The following is a 19,892-nucleotide window of genomic DNA, read 5'->3' on the forward strand; positions in this document are numbered from 1 at the left end:
TATAATAAATTGAACTTGTGGAAATTTAAACTTCAAAATTCATTATGTGTATGTATATGTAATATATTGTTCTATGATTTTGTCCTGATCATTCAGCTAATACTTCACACACACTATATATGGAATCCGTTAAAATAAAATAGAACTCCATGAGACTAAAGTGACCCACTTACTCAACAAGTTGAAGAATAAGTTCTTGATTCAAGATTCAAGAATCAAGAATCAAGAATCAAGAATCATAATTGTCTGTGAATATTTGAAACATAAAATGAATGAGAAATGGAAATATGGAAGAATCTTAAATGCCTGGAAGAAAAACTTATTAATATCTTTATTATTTACTTCTACATATATATATATATATATATATATTTATGTTTGATTAATTTGTATTGAAAAGGAGAAATGGAAGGAAAACAACTTGTGATTGACGGTGAACTATTACAGGTAATAGCAACAAGGAATACCCGTGATCGCAGTAATAGGCTTGAGAATATGTGCTGGCGTATTTGGCATCTCGCTCGCAAGAAGAAACAGGTGAGAGAGAATAAATGAAATTCCAAGTCTGGTTTTATAAAGCTCATAAGGATTATCACGCCAATTTATCACTAATCTTGTCGAGTTGAGTACTTTTGAGTATTGCCTCATCTTCACGTTACTTTTGTTAAAAGAAGAGAGGTGGTAATTAATGGGAAAATGACTCTGGTATTACGACTCTCTTACATAAGGTGGATCAAATGTTCAAGACTAACATGGGAAGAAGACACGTAGTATATATATTTGAATGTACCAAATAATTTCACATTTATAAAATGGGTCTACTATTGCAAGTAATAACGATGATTGATGGCTAATTGCTACCTAAGTAATTATTTTATTCTTAAAAAAAGAAATTTAAGTAATTATATAGTACTCAACAAAATGGTATTTACTCCTCTCACATAAACAATAAGTTATATTAAGTCAATTTATGGTGGGATCACCATCCATATAAGAGAGAAAATACCATGTCCCTAATGCTACTTGAATATTGGAATTTTACCTTTTTTGTACAAAATATCTACTTTAAACATTACCCTACTACCCAACTACAAACTGCATCCACTTGTGAAGGAATTGGCAACAAAAAAGCAGGGGTTTTGGGTGATCATATCCATAGTATATCTTAATTAAATTGTTAAACATGTTAATTTCTCCATACTACACATTCCCTCAATTTCTTCAATTTTTTTATTAGACATGAGACAAAAAATATTTATTTGATTTTATGTAGTTTATATAGACTTTTTAAGTCCATTAAATACTAGAAATGTCACGTATCTCATATCTAGTTAAAAAGTAAATAGAATTGAAAGATTTTAAATCGGAGGAGAGCCTCTTCCAAAAATAAAATATTAAGAATTCTATGAATTTGAAGTAAATGTATTTTCCATGTGTAGATAGCATGGGACGATGCAAAAAAGCTAGCAAAGCGGCGTATAGAACGAGAACAAGGCCGTAATGATGCAGCAGATGACCTTTCAGAGCTCTCAGAAGGTGAGAAGGAGAAAAGTGATACCAATGTCTCAGAATCAACCAAGGATTTTTCTAGGATCAACTCTGTTATGCATCTTTGGTCAGAGGATGATAAGTCTAGGAGACTTTACATTGTCCTCATCAGGTATCTAGCAATCTCAGTTAAGCTTGTTTAATTCTAATTAATATTGTAGTTGTACACATGCAGTCAATTTAGTGCCAATAAGTTATTTCCATCAATGATCTTCAAAATAAAAATAAAAAGCAAGTTGATTTGAGGAAAATAATATATAGAAAAGATTGTATAATTTGGTTGTAGGGAATAACTTTTTCAAATTTTCATATTGTATTTGTTGCTCTTGTAGTATTCATGGGTTGATACGGGGAGAAAATATGGAACTTGGAAGAGATTCTGATACTGGTGGTCAGGTAATCTCAACTCTAAACTCAAAAAGGGTAAAAAAAAAACCTTTAGCAATTTTATTTTATTCCTGAGGGGGTCTAAGTCTAACATCGGTTTGTGTTTTTACATGATAAATTTAGGTGAAATATGTTGTTGAACTTGCTCGAGCACTGGCCAACACAAAAGGGGTCCATCGTGTTGATCTCTTAACTAGACAAATCACCTCACCAGATATAGACTTTAGCTATGGTGAGCCCATTGAGATGATATCATGCCCATTTGACGGAAGTGGTAGCTGTGGAGCCTACATTATTCGCCTACCTTGTGGGCCTCGTGATAAGTAATTGCAATTTTTTTTTTGGGTTTAATTCAACATTCCTAGTGAGTTAGGGATAGTTTGGTATAGCGTTTTAAGTAACAGTTTTCAGTTTTTAAGTAACGTACTTATTTTCACACACTTTTTCACCTATACGTATTTTTAAAAAATACAAACAATGTTACTATAACAACATTATTAAACGGACTCTTAATTTTTGAAACATACTAATCCAACCCATACAATTATACAAAAGAAAAAAGAACGGTAATTGTTGGAACATTTATACGTGGCAGGTACATACCAAAAGAGTCACTTTGGCCTTATATACCTGAATTTGTTGATGGGGCTCTAAACCATGTAGTGAACATGGCAAGAGCTCTAGGTGAACAAGTGGGTGGGGGAAAGCCAACATGGCCTTATGTGATTCATGGCCACTATGCTGATGCTGGAGAGGTGGCCACTCATTTATCCGGGGCCTTGAACGTCCCGATGGTGCTAACAGGTCACTCATTGGGTCGGAACAAGTTTGAGCAATTGCTTAAACAAGGGAGGCTTTCTAGGGGGGACATAAATTCAACCTACAAAATTATGAGGAGGATTGAAGCTGAGGAACTGAGTCTGGATGCGGCTGAAATGGTGGTGACTAGCACAAGGCAAGAGATTGAAGAGCAATGGGGATTGTACGATGGCTTCGATCTCAAGCTCGAGAGGAAGCTTAGGGTTAGGAGACGGCGTGGAGTGAGTTGCCATGGACGAAACATGCCAAGGATGGTGGTATGCACATTCTCTTATTGCTTGTGTTTCTCCCACAATTGAAGGAATTGACTTCATTTGCAACTCATTTATAGTCATATCATAAACCAAGTACTGGAAAATGTATATGTGCCTGCTTCTTTCAAGAATGATAGTGAAATGTGGTTATAACATACTTAAAAATGGGTCTACACATCCATACTACTAATGTCAATGTGGCATTAGGTTATACCACCGGGAATGGACTTCAGCTATGTCACAACTCAAGATTCATTGGAAGGTGATGGTGATCTAAAGTCATTGCTTGGCCCTGACAGATCCCATCAAGGCAAAAGGCATCTACCTCCAATATGGTCAGAGGTTGTGATTCTTCTCCTAATCTCCCTTACTAGTATTCAAATATTTGTATGCCTTCCTTTAGTTCTGGATGTTACAGTCTAGACTAGAGTACAGAATGCAAATAACCATTTTTATGCATGGGTTGGGGCATTTCGTTGAACTGAATTTTGCAATGCAGGTCATGAGATTTTTCACAAACCCTCACAAACCCATGATACTTGCATTGTCACGTCCTGACCCCAAGAAAAATGTCACCACATTGCTCAAGGCTTTTGGGGAATGCCAACAACTCCGAGAGCTAGCTAACTTGGTAAATTCTCCTTTTCATTTCAGCTAATTTTGTAGTGATTTAAACATGGCTTCATTACTATCAGCATAATAATTTGAGCTAATAGTTCTTTCTGGTTGCATATTACTCTTCCAGACGCTGATACTCGGCAACAGAGACGACATTGAAGAAATGCCTAATAGCAGCTCGGTTGTTCTCACAACAGTACTCAAGCTCATTGACAAGTACGATATGTATGGCCAGGTTGCCTATCCCAAGCATCACAAGCAATCAGAAGTTCCTGATATTTATCGTCTGGCTGCAAAAACAAAGGTAAATTCTGCGTTATAGACATATCTAATGAACACCTGGGATGGTCATGGACAAGGATTTTGTTTACACTTAAATTGTTTTCCACCTTGGCTGTGATGAATGGTGGGCTCTGATTGACCCCTCAAATAGCCTATAATATGGCTTTCACAGTTTATATATCACAGATGGCCTATCAAACCTTATGGCAAAGGCCATCCAATGGCATAGATAGAGCCTAAACTAGTGTTTAAAATCTGCCACACCTTAACCTCTCATGTTCTTCTTGCAAGTTGCAACATTAAATTTGCTAACAGTAAGACTTGGCGGATTTGTCTCTTGAAGGGAGTTTTCATCAACCCAGCTCTCGTGGAACCTTTTGGTCTCACACTAATTGAGGTAAGCCTTGGTCTATATACTTGAGTTATAGCAAGCTTTCACTAACTGCAGTAACATCAATTATATGCTGCAAGATTTTGATCCTAAAACACATTAACTACATAAATATATTACTTATGTTTTCTGCTATACACTATCCTGCAGGCAACTGCTTATGGTTTACCAGTGGTCGCCACCAAAAACGGAGGGCCTGTTGATATTCTGAAGGTAATGAACCACCATATGTCCTATTTCCGAACCTACTGGAACTATATAGATACACAATTGTGTTTCTTATTCCAAGTTGGCTTATAAAATTTTTCATTATTACAATTTTACACCCTAAACTCGAAACTAGAATACTTATTTTTAATGAAAACCTTTACAAAACGTGGGAGAAGAAGAGTACCCCAAGGTTGCCCAAAAATGGTAATCATGAACAAAATGTGGGATGCAGATTACAAGCATCTTCATCTCTGTCTCAATCAGATAGCATGTAGTCAAACCTAATCTGTTAATTCTCTGAAGTTCCTATTTATGATTAGAATTCCATGACACTATGGAATGTATTTGCTTAGGTCTTTGGCTTATGAATTATGATCATTTCACCAAAAAATATAAGGCTTTTTTCTGCCAGGTATTAAATAATGGCCTCCTAGTTGACCCACATGATCAGAAAGCCCTATCAGATGCGCTACTAAAGCTTGTTGCAGACAAAAACCTCTGGCTTGAATGCCGGAAGAATGGCCTAAAGAATATCCACCATTTTTCATGGCCAGAACATTGCCGTAACTACCTCTCACATGTTGATCACTGTCGGAATCGCCACCCCACTGCTCGTCTTGAGATAATGCCAATTCCTGAAGAACCGATGAGTGACTCTTTGAAGGAAGTGGAGGACCTTTCTTTGAGATTCTCCATAGAAGGAGACACAAAGATCAACGGAGAACTTGATGCAGCAACCAGACAAAAGGAACTCATTGAAGCCATAACCAGAATGGCTTCCTCTAAGGGTAATAATCCCAGTGTCAATTACTACCCTGGTAGAAGGCAGTGGCTATTTGTAATAGCCACAGATTGTTATAATAGCACTGGAGATTGCACTGAAACCTTGTCGGCAACTATGAAGAATGTTATGAAAGCTGCAAGCTCGGGTATAGGCTTGGGTCGGATAGGCTTTGTATTATCAACCAGTTTGAATTTACAAGAGACCATAGAAGCCTTGAAATGCTGCCAAGTAAATATAGAAGACTTTGATGCATTGGTGTGTAAAAGTGGAAGTGAAATGTATTACCCATGGAGAGATACGGTTGCTGATGCAGACTATGAAGCCCACGTGGAGTACAGATGGCCTGGTGACAATGTTAGGTCTATGGTGACAAGGCTTGCCAGGATAGAAGGTGAGGCTGAGGATGACATCATGGAGAATGTGAGTGCAGGAGGCTCTAGGTGCTACTCTTATAGTGTGAAACCAGGAGCCAAGGTGAGAGACCCTTTTTTTTTTCTTTTTTCTTTTTTTTTTTCAAAAAAAAAAAAAAAAAAAAATTTTTTTTTTTTTTTGAGAATAAACGGCAAGGTGAGAAACTTGAGATAATAGAAAACAGAAAACTAATGTATAGAAGGTGGTCCCTTAAATGACACATTTTGTTAAACCACAACATTTCTAACTATAATTCTAATTATAAATGGCAGACCCGAAAGATAGATGACCTCCGCCAGAGGCTAAGGATGAGAGGCTTCCGATGCAACCTTGTCTACACACGTGCCGCATCAAGGTTAAATGTGGTGCCCTTGTTTGCATCAAGAATTCAAGCACTAAGGTCAGGTCCTCTTTGCTTACTATATAATGTAGACAATAAATTTATGCATGCATGCAATGCGAGAGCTTTTTATGTATTATATACAAAAATCTGCATAACAAAAAAATTGCAGTACCAAAGAAAAATTAAAAGAGAAGTTTCCTGTCATGTTTGTGTGATATACAGGTACCTTTCAATTATATGGGGAATTGACCTTTCCAAAGTGGCGGTGTTTGTGGGGGAAAAGGGGGATACAGATTATGAAGACCTGCTTGCTGGCCTCCACAAGACAATTATTCTAAGAGGCTCAGTGGAGCATGGCAGTGAGAAGCTTCTTCGCAGTGAAGACAGTTTTAAAAGAGAAGATGTAGTTCCACAAGATAGCCCTAATATCACCTTCATAGAGGAGAGTTATGAAGCCCATGATATCTCGGCAGCCTTAGAAGCTGTGGGGATCAAGTGAATAAATTTTCCCTTTGTTTCTCCCTTCTCAAAGGATTATTGTGACTACTATCGGCTTTAGGGCCTTTTGAAGAATACAGTTATATAGATATAACCCAAAGGCAAGAATGTAGATACAGTATGCAAGAAGAATATAAATATCAACTTCTTGTGAAAAATCCAAATTTGTATAAGAATAAACATCTAAGCTTTTCAGAAATTTCATCATCTTGTTCATTTGACATGATCATTGTTTTGATTCATAGATACAACAAAAAAGGCACCTGTAAATCAAATATTATCCTTTAGACATTTAAATGAATTCTGGCTGCACATTTGCATGTAAAGTTTTGTGCCCATTTTGTGCTTGAATGTAAGATGTATTATGCATAATCTTTCATAATCTAGAATCATAATAATAGGATAACTAATGTGTAGTGTTGGCAATGTTCTGTATTCCACAAAAGAGAGATCAAAACTTTCCTTGGTCATGTATCGGTATACTTAGTAGAACCCATATTTCACTTCACCAAAGTTAAAAAAACAAGCAACCTTATGATATGAAAGCATTTTAATGAATTGAATTATTGATATGTTTTAACCGGCAATATTTACCATTTCAAAGAAGGCATTCCATTGTTTATTTTCACAAAGAAACTACTCAAACTACTTAAACTCACTCTTCGACAACAATAACAGGTTTATCACAGTTGACTTGCAGTAGAGAATCAAATTCCATTCTGTTAGAATTACCTATACAGCAAGTCACATATTCTAGTGGTCTACTGATTTCTTTTCTTAGCCTTTACAGTTCTCCAATGTTCAAGCCGTTCTTGTTTTGTCATACACAACAGTCCACACCCACCTTGTATTCCTTTCCACATGCACATGTAATGATATGAGAAATTCCCTGCAGAAGGCAAAGGCTTCCATGAAAGAAAGGGGACAATTTCATATTGAAAATGCAAAATTGAGTCTATTAATAAAGTAGAAATGGAATCATCATCCGGAAAACGTATATTTTTTTTTTTTTAAACCTTGTAAATGGTGGTGACTAAACTGACTATCAATATCAACATTCCTTTCTTTTGATATTATTCATTGATTTTCAGAGCCTTGACATTACCAAGCAAACACTAACTCTAAATTTATTCAGAAAACAAAAAAAGGCGCACTCCCATACACAGGAAGTAGAAGCACACACTATCTGCTAAATGAGTCCTATCTTTACCCATCAAATCAAAATAGAATCCTTTCATCTTTGGACCTAGCTTTGGCAATATTTATAGGCCATTTTACCAAATGATCAAGTTGTAACAAATTTTTGACTATTTTCAGTAGAGTAAAAAAGCACCTTCAGTGTTTCAATTTGGCTTGGTAGAGTCTGCAAGTACTCAATTACTCCAGCTTTGTCCAATAAAAGGGCGTTGTGTTCCTCTTCCAAAGTCTTTATATCCATTGTTCTTAGCTCTGGCTGTATCCATCCATACATTAATAAAATATGAGCATACGTGAAGTACCACTGCTCAGAGAGCAAATATTTTGGCATTGAATAGGCAAATTCCACAAACATTTCTGAGACCATGAACAAAAGTGCAACGCAGCCCCATTTGTCCCAAGTAAACAACTAACCTCAAAATCATTTGCCTTGAACTTCACTTGCTCAAGAAGCTGCTTCATCTGAAACACAAAAAAAATGCATGTGTTTAGGTTGCCTCTGATATGTTCTACCTGCTATTCTTTTTATTTTTTCTTATTTTGTTTTAGGGGGCACAGGGGGAGTTGGAGGGTGAGGGAGAGAAACTGCACAATGCTAAAATTTTACTGGAAACTCCATCTATTTATGGAAATTATACGTATTTTATTCCACTAGAAGGCAGAAATTACTTACAGTCTTACACTACGAAGAATTATCTTTATTGTTCAAGAAAATTATTAAAACTAAAATTAGGAAATTAGAAATAGTCACAACTTAAATTATAAAGAAGCACCCTCATCTAAGTGCTCTTTGAATGTTAGAAGTAGGGGACAGTTCAACTAACAAAATTTGATACCCATTTATTTCAATTTGAATTGAATGAATATACAACACAATATACTCATTACAAAATTCAAATCAAATTCACTTGATAGGCTTCAAACCTCCCACATGCTACACCCAAACTAATTAATTGTCTCTTAAATCTGCAAAATATGGAATCAGTTTTCCTTTTTTTTTTTTAAATGATTAAGAGTAGATTTTACTTTTTTGCTAAGCAATTAACCAGATGTGAGAAACAAAGATAAATTAGAGTACATTCCAATCAACTTGAGTCAACTAATTTAAACTAACAGACAGCTCATTCCCTTGAAGCAGAATTAATGATTTTTTTTTTTTTGGGGGGGGCACTTTTCTCATATCCTCCCCCACACAACACCACCCCCNTCCAACCCCTTAGCAATTTTTTTTTTTAATAAAAACAACTTAACACAATTTTATTCTACTTAATTAAATTATCCATCTCTTACAAGGAATAAAAAAATATATAATTAAAATCCTTCAAAGATATTCAACTTTACTTCAAAAATTAATCATAAATTTTAATGTTTTCATGGTTATTATTTTATTAAATTTCTTATTTAATTATTAAATATATGTTTGAGAATCATTAAATCTCCCTCACATATATAGATATATTAGTCAATTCTGCTAGTTTTATAAATTTAATATCTATATTTAGGCTTTAATTAATTATTAAATTAATTATGACATCATCACGGTTCGACCTTGGTTCAACCTCGGTTCGACCTTAAAAACCTTGAATCTCTCCCTTTTACGATTCAATAAACGGTCCAAGTTTCAAAATCTTGCAAATTAGGTGACATCTTATATAATTACATACACATACACACTCTATCTACCGTTTGCTTTTTGTTCTTTTGGTTTTTCTTTTGAAATAAATAAAAATATTTTTTAATGTAAATTATGAATACAACTTAAAAATATATTTATTTATAATATCTACAAATTTATGGGGAAGAACACCATTATATATAGGTAAATTGTAAGGAGAGCTCATCATTTTAAGCCACTCATTTTAATTATGGAAAACCTATTTTATCTCTTTTTCCTTTTTCATCCGTCGTCTTTTCACCTCAAATAAACATATCATTAGAGCATAAATAGTCATCTCAAAGATAGGCTCCATGCTTGTTTGCCACAAATTTAAACTTAAACACATGATAGTCAAAATGGTTATTGAAGCAAATTTTGACGGTCAACAATCATCATTTTAAGCCACTCATTCTAACTATAAAAAACATTTTATTTAATCTTTTTATTTTCATCCTTCCTCTTTTAACCCCAAATAAACATAACATTAGAGCAAAGATAGTCATCTCAAAGATAGGCTTAATGCTTGTCTGCCACAAGTATAAACCTAAGAGTAAGACTTAGGTACAGTACTTATGTGCTATTCTTTAGGTTCCCTTTTAAGATTCTGCCATATAGATTTTTTTTTTTTTTTTTCATGGGATGGAAGTATATTTTTTAGTGAATTAGCCACATGGCAAAATCTTAAGAGGAAAATCTAAAGAATAATATCTAACGTACTATACCTAAATTTTGTCCTAAACCTAAACACATGATAGTTAGGAATGGTGATTGAAGCAAATTTTTTGATATATAGCCAAAAATGACAAGAGACCACTGGATAAGGATACTAATAATTTACCATCATAATTGTACTAGGGACAAGGAAGAGCCATAAATTTGGTTTTTAATTTCAACCATATAACAATTTAGAAAAAGTTTTTGCTAATAATGGACTTGGGCCATTAATGACAATTTCTATTGAAGGCCTATTCTAAAGAGAACCGGAAAATATATGGACTAGGGTATAAAAATACGTACAAATGTGAATACGTTGTATTGTAACTCAAATTCACCCTACAATTTTCATTCTAAAGTATGATAACTTTTAAAGGAATGTGGATATGTTAATACACACAACACACTCTCTTATGCAATATCAATATAAAATATTGACTTTTATTTCACCTCATAATAATGCATAGGATGGTTAAAAATTATTAAATACCTTCACTATAATGAATACTACAATTAGTTAAAAATGAACAAATATCAATATTTATAACATGAAGCAAAAACACACTTATCTTGAGAAAATAACCATCTCACGTCTTTTTGAGTGTTCATCTTTATCTAGGGATGATATGGTTATTGGCAATCGTTCTACATTTTGTTGGATTTTAATTTTTTTAATAAAGTTTGTGGAGGTTACGATGCACAAAACAATAACTAAGGTATAATTATGATATGTTGATGAAATGATATTCAATTATTATTATGTTGCATGCTCTTTTTTATGGGAATTATGTTACGAATTATGCACGAATCGTGTTATTGCCTAAAAACACAAGCCAAAAAGATTAATGAAGGCTAAGAGCATCCATAGCAATGGAGCTAAAAATTTAGCTATTTAGCTCCACCAAAAGTTACTTTATCTATTTTACCTACACACATGCTACAGCAGTGGATCTATTTTAGCTTTCAACACAATAAAATAATATAAATATCACAATAAAATAATATATCTACTACAATAAAATAATACATCCTAGTATCCTACTATCAAAAAAACACCACAAACAACACAATCCACAAACACTACCAACCAAGAACAACCACCCACAACCACCCCCACAACAACTAGCAAGCCAAGACCACTCACAACCATTGCCAAAAATCCAACGGGTGTTGTGTCATGGAGGTTAGCAGTAGCACCCCTCCCTTGCAACAATTGGCAAACTGCTTGTTATAAGGTGCTCCTGGCATAAGACCAATTATCACTGGCTGCTTTTTACAACAATGAGGAAGTACTCCACCTTTAAATCTTAAGCAATTTCCCTGTTGGGTGGCTTCTGCTCCCCACATATCCCATATTGACTCGCCGCCTTGCCATATCCAACTCAATTTCCAACCAGGCATCTCCACATGTCGGAATAGTTGGAAGTTGTAGAGTGATACCCTTACCTGCAAATCAATAAGTTGACATCTGATCCGCGAGCCAAAAAAAAATGATTTTGTTCATGCAATCTATATACTAGGATTAAGTTTTGGTTTATCAGAATAATAGCTTAAATTTTTCGGTACAGTACTATATATATTTTTTTTGTCCTCATAGAAATACATGTAACATAAGATTGTAGAGGCTTGAAACACTTCGACTCTGGTACCCTAACCATTCATAATGTGACACCTTAAGAGTTGACATTAAGAAGAAAATCATAGTATTCAATTTATTTTTATTAATTTAACAGGACAACATTGGTATTGGAGTGGGAAAACCTAATTCTTATGAATGGGCTTCCAGCCAAGTAATTGAAAAAACATCTAACCTTTCAGCAGCCTGACCTAATTAAGATAAAACATATGATCAAATCATAAATATATATATTAAAAAAAAATGAAGAACTTACATCATACTTTGCTTCATTGTCATTATCAACCATGAGATCCCATGTAATTGTCATATTGGCATTAGGATCCAATAAATCATATCCATCTGCATTTCAATATAATTTGGCCCAAAAAAAAATTTAAAAAAAAAAAAAAAAAAAAGTGAAGATAGCTGCTTACAAGAAGGTGAGATGGAACAAGCGAGAAAGAAGAAGATCAAAATCAAGACCATACTCAATTGATCTTTGTTCACCCAAACAAAAACGGGTTCACTTCCAAAGCCCAATATATAAATTGTATTTCTCCCTCTTCAAATCTGTGCTAAATCATAAATGGCACAGTGCTCCACATATATAAGACAGGTGATATGTGTGGAAAATTGTCACTCTTTTTATCAATAAATGTTTGTATCACACTATCACCACTAAAAAAAGAAAGTGAAATATGGTACTGAGACCACAGGAGACAACAAAACCAGAAAAGTAATGCGGCGGGGTATATACTGTACTGTTCATCTATCAGTCTCTCTCTCCTTCTATGGAAAACGTGTTACTCTTCCTAAAACAAAACAAATTAGGAAGTAAATAACAATTAATGCTGTCATGGGATGTTGCCAATTTTGGGTGTTTAGAATTAAGTATATGAATTGACTTTTATGAGTGGGTACGCATTCAAAGCTAACACATATCAGTGATCCGAGGGATTTTAACCGTTTTGAATCTCTCTCTCCCCAAGTAGTATATTATGAATTTATGATCGTAAGATAAAAGAAAAGAATGAGGAAGACTCAAACCATTTTTTTTAGAAGATACTCAAACCAAATTAATCTGCCTAAATAGATTTAGAGAACAAACTGATAGCAAGAATCAAAACCAAAAATATAATAGTTTCCCTCTCTCCTGTACGTTGGAAATTTATTTTGGTAGCTCGTATTCCCCATAGTTTATTTGCTAAACATAAGAGAAAAGATAAACATTAATTTATTTAAAAATAAAAACAACTGATTCTATTGTCTTTTTGAAAAAATGTTTGACAAAAAACAGACAAATTTTCCAATCATAACTTGTTATATTAAGCATTTTACACCATATTTTATATGTATGTTAGCATTTTATACCGATGCCCATTCCAAATTCCTTGTTGGATGGGTCCTTAAAACACCAAGGTAAGGTTGGTTGGGAGACTTATTAAGGGGCTGCACCAAGCTGAGGTGGACATTATTGACGAAGCAATGTTATAAACAAAACTATTTTACGTTTTTTTTTTTTTTTTTAAGTTGCACACTACTATATATTATTGGTGCGATAGTCACTTCACAAGTATAAATATTTGTGAGGTATGAAAGGTAATAGCTGGAGTTCAAATCTTCAAGAGGGAGTTTTATACACACATATATATATATATTTAAATTATGTTAAAATAGAATTTTTATGTTGTAAAAAAAAAAAAAAAAAAAAAAAGTTGCACCAAGCTGGTGGACATTATTGATGAAGCAATGTTAGAAACAAAACTATTTTACGTTCTTTTAAGTTGGTAATTGGTGACTAGTGCATCACTTTCATAAGATGTTAAGTTGTGACTAGTACAACATCATTATCATAAAAATTTATTATTGACACCTTTATTATTTTGTAAAGGTTAAAGTTTTGCTACAAATTTAGTTGTAATTTAAGACTACAACTTTCTTCTTATAAAAATAAAAAATAAAATAAAATAAAAATAAAAATAAAAAAGACTACAACTTTCTTTAAAAAAAATTAATATTGCTACATAATTTGAAAATCTAACTATTAGATTGCATATTCTTTACACTTTTAACATACATGTCAAATTTTGTGCAAATTAGATCTTATTTATTATATGATCCATAAGCTTATTTTATATATAATTTTATATTACAAAAATCTGCAAATTAAATAATTGATTGATGGTATAGTTATTGATTTTTGATCTTCTGGAAATTTTGCAAGCATAAAGGATATAAAAAGAAAATGTAATCCAATAATAGATTTGTCAAAATTCACATCCAATAAAAATATATTAAGTAAAGTTATAATTTTATACTTCAATCAACTTTGTAAGTAAGCTTTGTAACAACTCTTTTACCATGGATTTCCTCTAATATGGTATCATTCTTAAAATTTTTTTGTTTTTTTTCAATAATGTCCACCAGCTTGGTGCAACTTTTTTTTTTTTTTTTTTTTTTTACAACATAAAAATTCTATTTTAACATAATTTAAATATATATATATATGTGTGTATAAAACTCCCTCTTGAAGATTTGAACTCCAGCTATTACCTTTCATACCTCACAAATATTTATACTTGTGAAGTGACTATCGCACCAATAATATATAGTAGTGTGCAACTTAAAAAAAAAAAAAAAAACGTAAAATAGTTTTGTTTATAACATTGCTTCGTCAATAATGTCCACCTCAGCTTGGTGCAGCCCCTTAATAAGTCTCCCAACCAACCTTACCTTGGTGTTTTAAGGACCCATCCAACAAGGAATTTGGAATGGGCATCGGTATAAAATGCTAACATACATATAAAATATGGTGTAAAATGCTTAATATAACAAGTTATGATTGGAAAATTTGTCTGTTTTTTGTCAAACATTTTTTCAAAAAGACAATAGAATCAGTTGTTTTTATTTTTAAATAAATTAATGTTTATCTTTTCTCTTATGTTTAGCAAATAAACTATGGGGAATACGAGCTACCAAAATAAATTTCCAACGTACAGGAGAGAGGGAAACTATTATATTTTTGGTTTTGATTCTTGCTATCAGTTTGTTCTCTAAATCTATTTAGGCAGATTAATTTGGTTTGAGTATCTTCTAAAAAAAATGGTTTGAGTCTTCCTCATTCTTTTCTTTTATCTTACGATCATAAATTCATAATATACTACTTGGGGAGAGAGAGATTCAAAACGGTTAAAATCCCTCGGATCACTGATATGTGTTAGCTTTGAATGCGTACCCACTCATAAAAGTCAATTCATATACTTAATTCTAAACACCCAAAATTGGCAACATCCCATGACAGCATTAATTGTTATTTACTTCCTAATTTGTTTTGTTTTAGGAAGAGTAACACGTTTTCCATAGAAGGAGAGAGAGACTGATAGATGAACAGTACAGTATATACCCCGCCGCATTACTTTTCTGGTTTTGTTGTCTCCTGTGGTCTCAGTACCATATTTCACTTTCTTTTTTTAGTGGTGATAGTGTGATACAAACATTTATTGATAAAAAGAGTGACAATTTTCCACACATATCACCTGTCTTATATATGTGGAGCACTGTGCCATTTATGATTTAGCACAGATTTGAAGAGGGAGAAATACAATTTATATATTGGGCTTTGGAAGTGAACCCGTTTTTGTTTGGGTGAACAAAGATCAATTGAGTATGGTCTTGATTTTGATCTTCTTCTTTCTCGCTTGTTCCATCTCACCTTCTTGTAAGCAGCTATCTTCACTTTTTTTTTTTTTTTTTTTTAAATTTTTTTTTGGGCCAAATTATATTGAAATGCAGATGGATATGATTTATTGGATCCTAATGCCAATATGACAATTACATGGGATCTCATGGTTGATAATGACAATGAAGCAAAGTATGATGTAAGTTCTTCATTTTTTTTTAATATATATATTTATGATTTGATCATATGTTTTATCTTAATTAGGTCAGGCTGCTGAAAGGTTAGATGTTTTTTCAATTACTTGGCTGGAAGCCCATTCATAAGAATTAGGTTTTCCCACTCCAATACCAATGTTGTCCTGTTAAATTAATAAAAATAAATTGAATACTATGATTTTCTTCTTAATGTCAACTCTTAAGGTGTCACATTATGAATGGTTAGGGTACCAGAGTCGAAGTGTTTCAAGCCTCTACAATCTTATGTTACATGTATTTCTATGAGGACAAAAAAAATATATATAGTACTGTACCGAAAAATTTAAGCTATTATTCTGATAAACCAAAACTTAATCCTAGTATATAGATTGCATGAACAAAATCATTTTTTTTTGGCTCGCGGATCAGATGTCAACTTATTGATTTGCAGGTAAGGGTATCACTCTACAACTTCCAACTATTCCGACATGTGGAGATGCCTGGTTGGAAATTGAGTTGGATATGGCAAGGCGGCGAGTCAATATGGGATATGTGGGGAGCAGAAGCCACCCAACAGGGAAATTGCTTAAGATTTAAAGGTGGAGTACTTCCTCATTGTTGTAAAAAGCAGCCAGTGATAATTGGTCTTATGCCAGGAGCACCTTATAACAAGCAGTTTGCCAATTGTTGCAAGGGAGGGGTGCTACTGCTAACCTCCATGACACAACACCCGTTGGATTTTTGGCAATGGTTGTGAGTGGTCTTGGCTTGCTAGTTGTTGTGGGGGTGGTTGTGGGTGGTTGTTCTTGGTTGGTAGTGTTTGTGGATTGTGTTGTTTGTGGTGTTTTTTTGATAGTAGGATACTAGGATGTATTATTTTATTGTAGTAGATATATTATTTTATTGTGATATTTATATTATTTTATTGTGTTGAAAGCTAAAATAGATCCACTGCTGTAGCATGTGTGTAGGTAAAATAGATAAAGTAACTTTTGGTGGAGCTAAATAGCTAAATTTTTAGCTCCATTGCTATGGATGCTCTTAGCCTTCATTAATCTTTTTGGCTTGTGTTTTTAGGCAATAACACGATTCGTGCATAATTCGTAACATAATTCCCATAAAAAAGAGCATGCAACATAATAATAATTGAATATCATTTCATCAACATATCATAATTATACCTTAGTTATTGTTTTGTGCATCGTAACCTCCACAAACTTTATTAAAAAAATTAAAATCCAACAAAATGTAGAACGATTGCCAATAACCATATCATCCCTAGATAAAGATGAACACTCAAAAAGACGTGAGATGGTTATTTTCTCAAGATAAGTGTGTTTTTGCTTCATGTTATAAATATTGATATTTGTTCATTTTTAACTAATTGTAGTATTCATTATAGTGAAGGTATTTAATAATTTTTAACCATCCTATGCATTATTATGAGGTGAAATAAAAGTCAATATTTTATATTGATATTGCATAAGAGAGTGTGTTGTGTGTATTAACATATCCACATTCCTTTAAAAGTTATCATACTTTAGAATGAAAATTGTAGGGTGAATTTGAGTTACAATACAACGTATTCACATTTGTACGTATTTTTATACCCTAGTCCATATATTTTCCGGTTCTCTTTAGAATAGGCCTTCAATAGAAATTGTCATTAATGGCCCAAGTCCATTATTAGCAAAAACTTTTTCTAAATTGTTATATGGTTGAAATTAAAAACCAAATTTATGGCTCTTCCTTGTCCCTAGTACAATTATGATGGTAAATTATTAGTATCCTTATCCAGTGGTCTCTTGTCATTTTTGGCTATATATCAAAAAATTTGCTTCAATCACCATTCCTAACTATCATGTGTTTAGGTTTAGGACAAAATTTAGGTATAGTACGTTAGATATTATTCTTTAGATTTTCCTCTTAAGATTTTGCCATGTGGCTAATTCACTAAAAAATATACTTCCATCCCATGAAAAAAAAAAAAAAAAATCTATATGGCAGAATCTTAAAAGGGAACCTAAAGAATAGCACATAAGTACTGTACCTAAGTCTTACTCTTAGGTTTATACTTGTGGCAGACAAGCATTAAGCCTATCTTTGAGATGACTATCTTTGCTCTAATGTTATGTTTATTTGGGGTTAAAAGAGGAAGGATGAAAATAAAAAGATTAAATAAAATGTTTTTTATAGTTAGAATGAGTGGCTTAAAATGATGATTGTTGACCGTCAAAATTTGCTTCAATAACCATTTTGACTATCATGTGTTTAAGTTTAAATTTGTGGCAAACAAGCATGGAGCCTATCTTTGAGATGACTATTTATGCTCTAATGATATGTTTATTTGAGGTGAAAAGACGACGGATGAAAAAGGAAAAAGAGATAAAATAGGTTTTCCATAATTAAAATGAGTGGCTTAAAATGATGAGCTCTCCTTACAATTTACCTATATATAATGGTGTTCTTCCCCATAAATTTGTAGATATTATAAATAAATATATTTTTAAGTTGTATTCATAATTTACATTAAAAAATATTTTTATTTATTTCAAAAGAAAAACCAAAAGAACAAAAAGCAAACGGTAGATAGAGTGTGTATGTGTATGTAATTATATAAGATGTCACCTAATTTGCAAGATTTTGAAACTTGGACCGTTTATTGAATCGTAAAAGGGAGAGATTCAAGGTTTTTAAGGTCGAACCGAGGTTGAACCAAGGTCGAACCGTGATGATGTCATAATTAATTTAATAATTAATTAAAGCCTAAATATAGATATTAAATTTATAAAACTAGCAGAATTGACTAATATATCTATATATGTGAGGGAGATTTAATGATTCTCAAACATATATTTAATAATTAAATAAGAAATTTAATAAAATAATAACCATGAAAACATTAAAATTTATGATTAATTTTTGAAGTAAAGTTGAATATCTTTGAAGGATTTTAATTATATATTTTTTTATTCCTTGTAAGAGATGGATAATTTAATTAAGTAGAATAAAATTGTGTTAAGTTGTTTTTATTAAAAAAAAAAATTGCTAAGGGGTTGGACCACACGGTTCATGTAGAACTGGTGGCAAGAACCGTGAGGTCCAACCCCGATTTTAGGGGTTCATGGAATTGCCACATATGGTTGGTTCTCTATGTTTAAAAAACCGGATTTCAATCCAGTTCCTGGTTTTCCCAGTCCAACCTCCCGGTCCGGTCTAGGTTTGAAAACAGTGCTAATTTGATGTCTTCTCCCACCCTTCATATTAGCAAGCATTATTATGCAATAGAAGGAATGATACAACACACCCGTAGTTAATAATATGTTATACAAAAGAGATTAAATTCTATAAGGATGGGGTGTAAAACCTATGTTTTACACCATCCAATAAGTGATTGTCACATCAGCATTTTACTTAAAATTTATTAATATTCAATACATCCTACCACACTTAATAATATCTCGATAGATTCCCAATTTGGTTGGATTTATATATGGGTATTGGAATTGATCGAGTGTGATTGAGTTTATTTTTAAATATGTGATAAGATGATGTGGCATGTTGGGATTGGAGGGGTAAAACATGGGTTTTACACCACGTCCTTATAGAATTTAATCTCTATACAAAATCTAAAGTATAATGCTATAGTTTAGTGATTTTGTTAATTAGTTTCTCAAAAAGAAAAAGATTATGTTAATTATTTCATTTTTTTTTCCTTTTATGTCCATCTTTTAATATTTGCTTTCTATGTTTGCTATTGATGATTCATTCATTTTCCTAGAAATTATTTTGAGTATCATTTTCAAATTTTAATCTTGACTTATTTGATGAACCATGATATTATGTGCTCATTTATTTCCTTGGTTAAATAATTAAGCGAAATAATTTGTTTGATTGTGATAACCATACGTTACAGAGATTTCATTGAAATGCTCAATCCCCATAAGTCATATAATTGGTAATAAGATATTCTTGATATGTTGGAGAACTTATATAATTTATTTTGCGTCACTATCTAAATAATATAAAGATAGTCTTCAAAATAATATCATAATCAAGTGCTCATTTGCTAGAATAATATCACAACTAAATGCTCATTTCCTAGAATCAACTATCAAGCAACATATTTATTGATTAAAATATGAGAAAAACATTGTTGGCTACAATTCTATATATCTATATATATAATAATAATAGAAAAAGCTGAGAAAAAATTCAATTAAATTTTAAATTGGAATTCAATTAGAGTCTAATTTTGCGCCACATGTCCCATCTAATCTAAGTTTTA

At 32.6% G+C, this 19,892-nt stretch overlaps 2 protein-coding genes across 2 annotated transcripts; one reads left to right on the forward strand and one right to left on the reverse strand.

The window, feature by feature from the left end:
* Positions 1-447: 447 nt before the first annotated feature.
* LOC112016314 (sucrose-phosphate synthase 4) lies at positions 448-6,752 on the forward strand (the record flags this gene model as incomplete). The annotated part of the gene is given in 13 exon segments (XM_065771314.1): positions 448-537; positions 1,440-1,660; positions 1,881-1,944; positions 2,059-2,258; positions 2,531-3,011; positions 3,216-3,350; positions 3,508-3,639; positions 3,754-3,930; positions 4,252-4,305; positions 4,450-4,512; positions 4,922-5,767; positions 5,977-6,104; positions 6,270-6,752. Coding segments are annotated over 13 exon segments (2,868 nt in total), but the record flags the coding sequence as incomplete, so codon positions are not given.
* Positions 6,753-7,083: 331 nt separating this feature from the next.
* On the reverse strand, positions 7,084-8,665 carry LOC112016315 (uncharacterized). Its single transcript, XM_065771315.1, has 3 exons — positions 8,157-8,665; positions 7,879-7,998; positions 7,084-7,434 (listed from the first exon to the last, which is right to left on the reverse strand). Exons 1-3 carry the CDS (start codon positions 8,202-8,204, stop codon positions 7,366-7,368), a joined length of 237 nt encoding a protein of 78 aa, XP_065627387.1. The 5' UTR covers positions 8,205-8,665; the 3' UTR covers positions 7,084-7,365.
* Between the last annotated feature and the right edge of the window lie 11,227 nt (positions 8,666-19,892).

This window comes from Quercus suber, unplaced genomic scaffold (genome assembly GCF_002906115.3).
Source record: "Quercus suber isolate HL8 unplaced genomic scaffold, Cork oak 2.0 scaffold_42, whole genome shotgun sequence".
In the NCBI taxonomy this organism is placed as follows: domain Eukaryota; kingdom Viridiplantae; phylum Streptophyta; class Magnoliopsida; order Fagales; family Fagaceae; genus Quercus; species Quercus suber.

Excerpts from the sequence above, each read along its gene's own strand:
- LOC112016315 (XM_065771315.1), bottom strand. The coding sequence starts at position 8,204 with ATGAAGCAGCTTCTTGAGCAAGTGAAGTTCAAGGCAAATGATTTTGAG. Across the intron at positions 7,999-8,156 it reads TCAAGGCAAATGATTTTGAG|CCAGAGCTAAGAACAATGGA; the intron begins GTTAGTTGTTTA and ends GGATGGATACAG. Across the intron at positions 7,435-7,878 it reads GCCAAATTGAAACACTGAAG|GGAATTTCTCATATCATTAC; the intron begins GTGCTTTTTTAC and ends TGCCTTCTGCAG.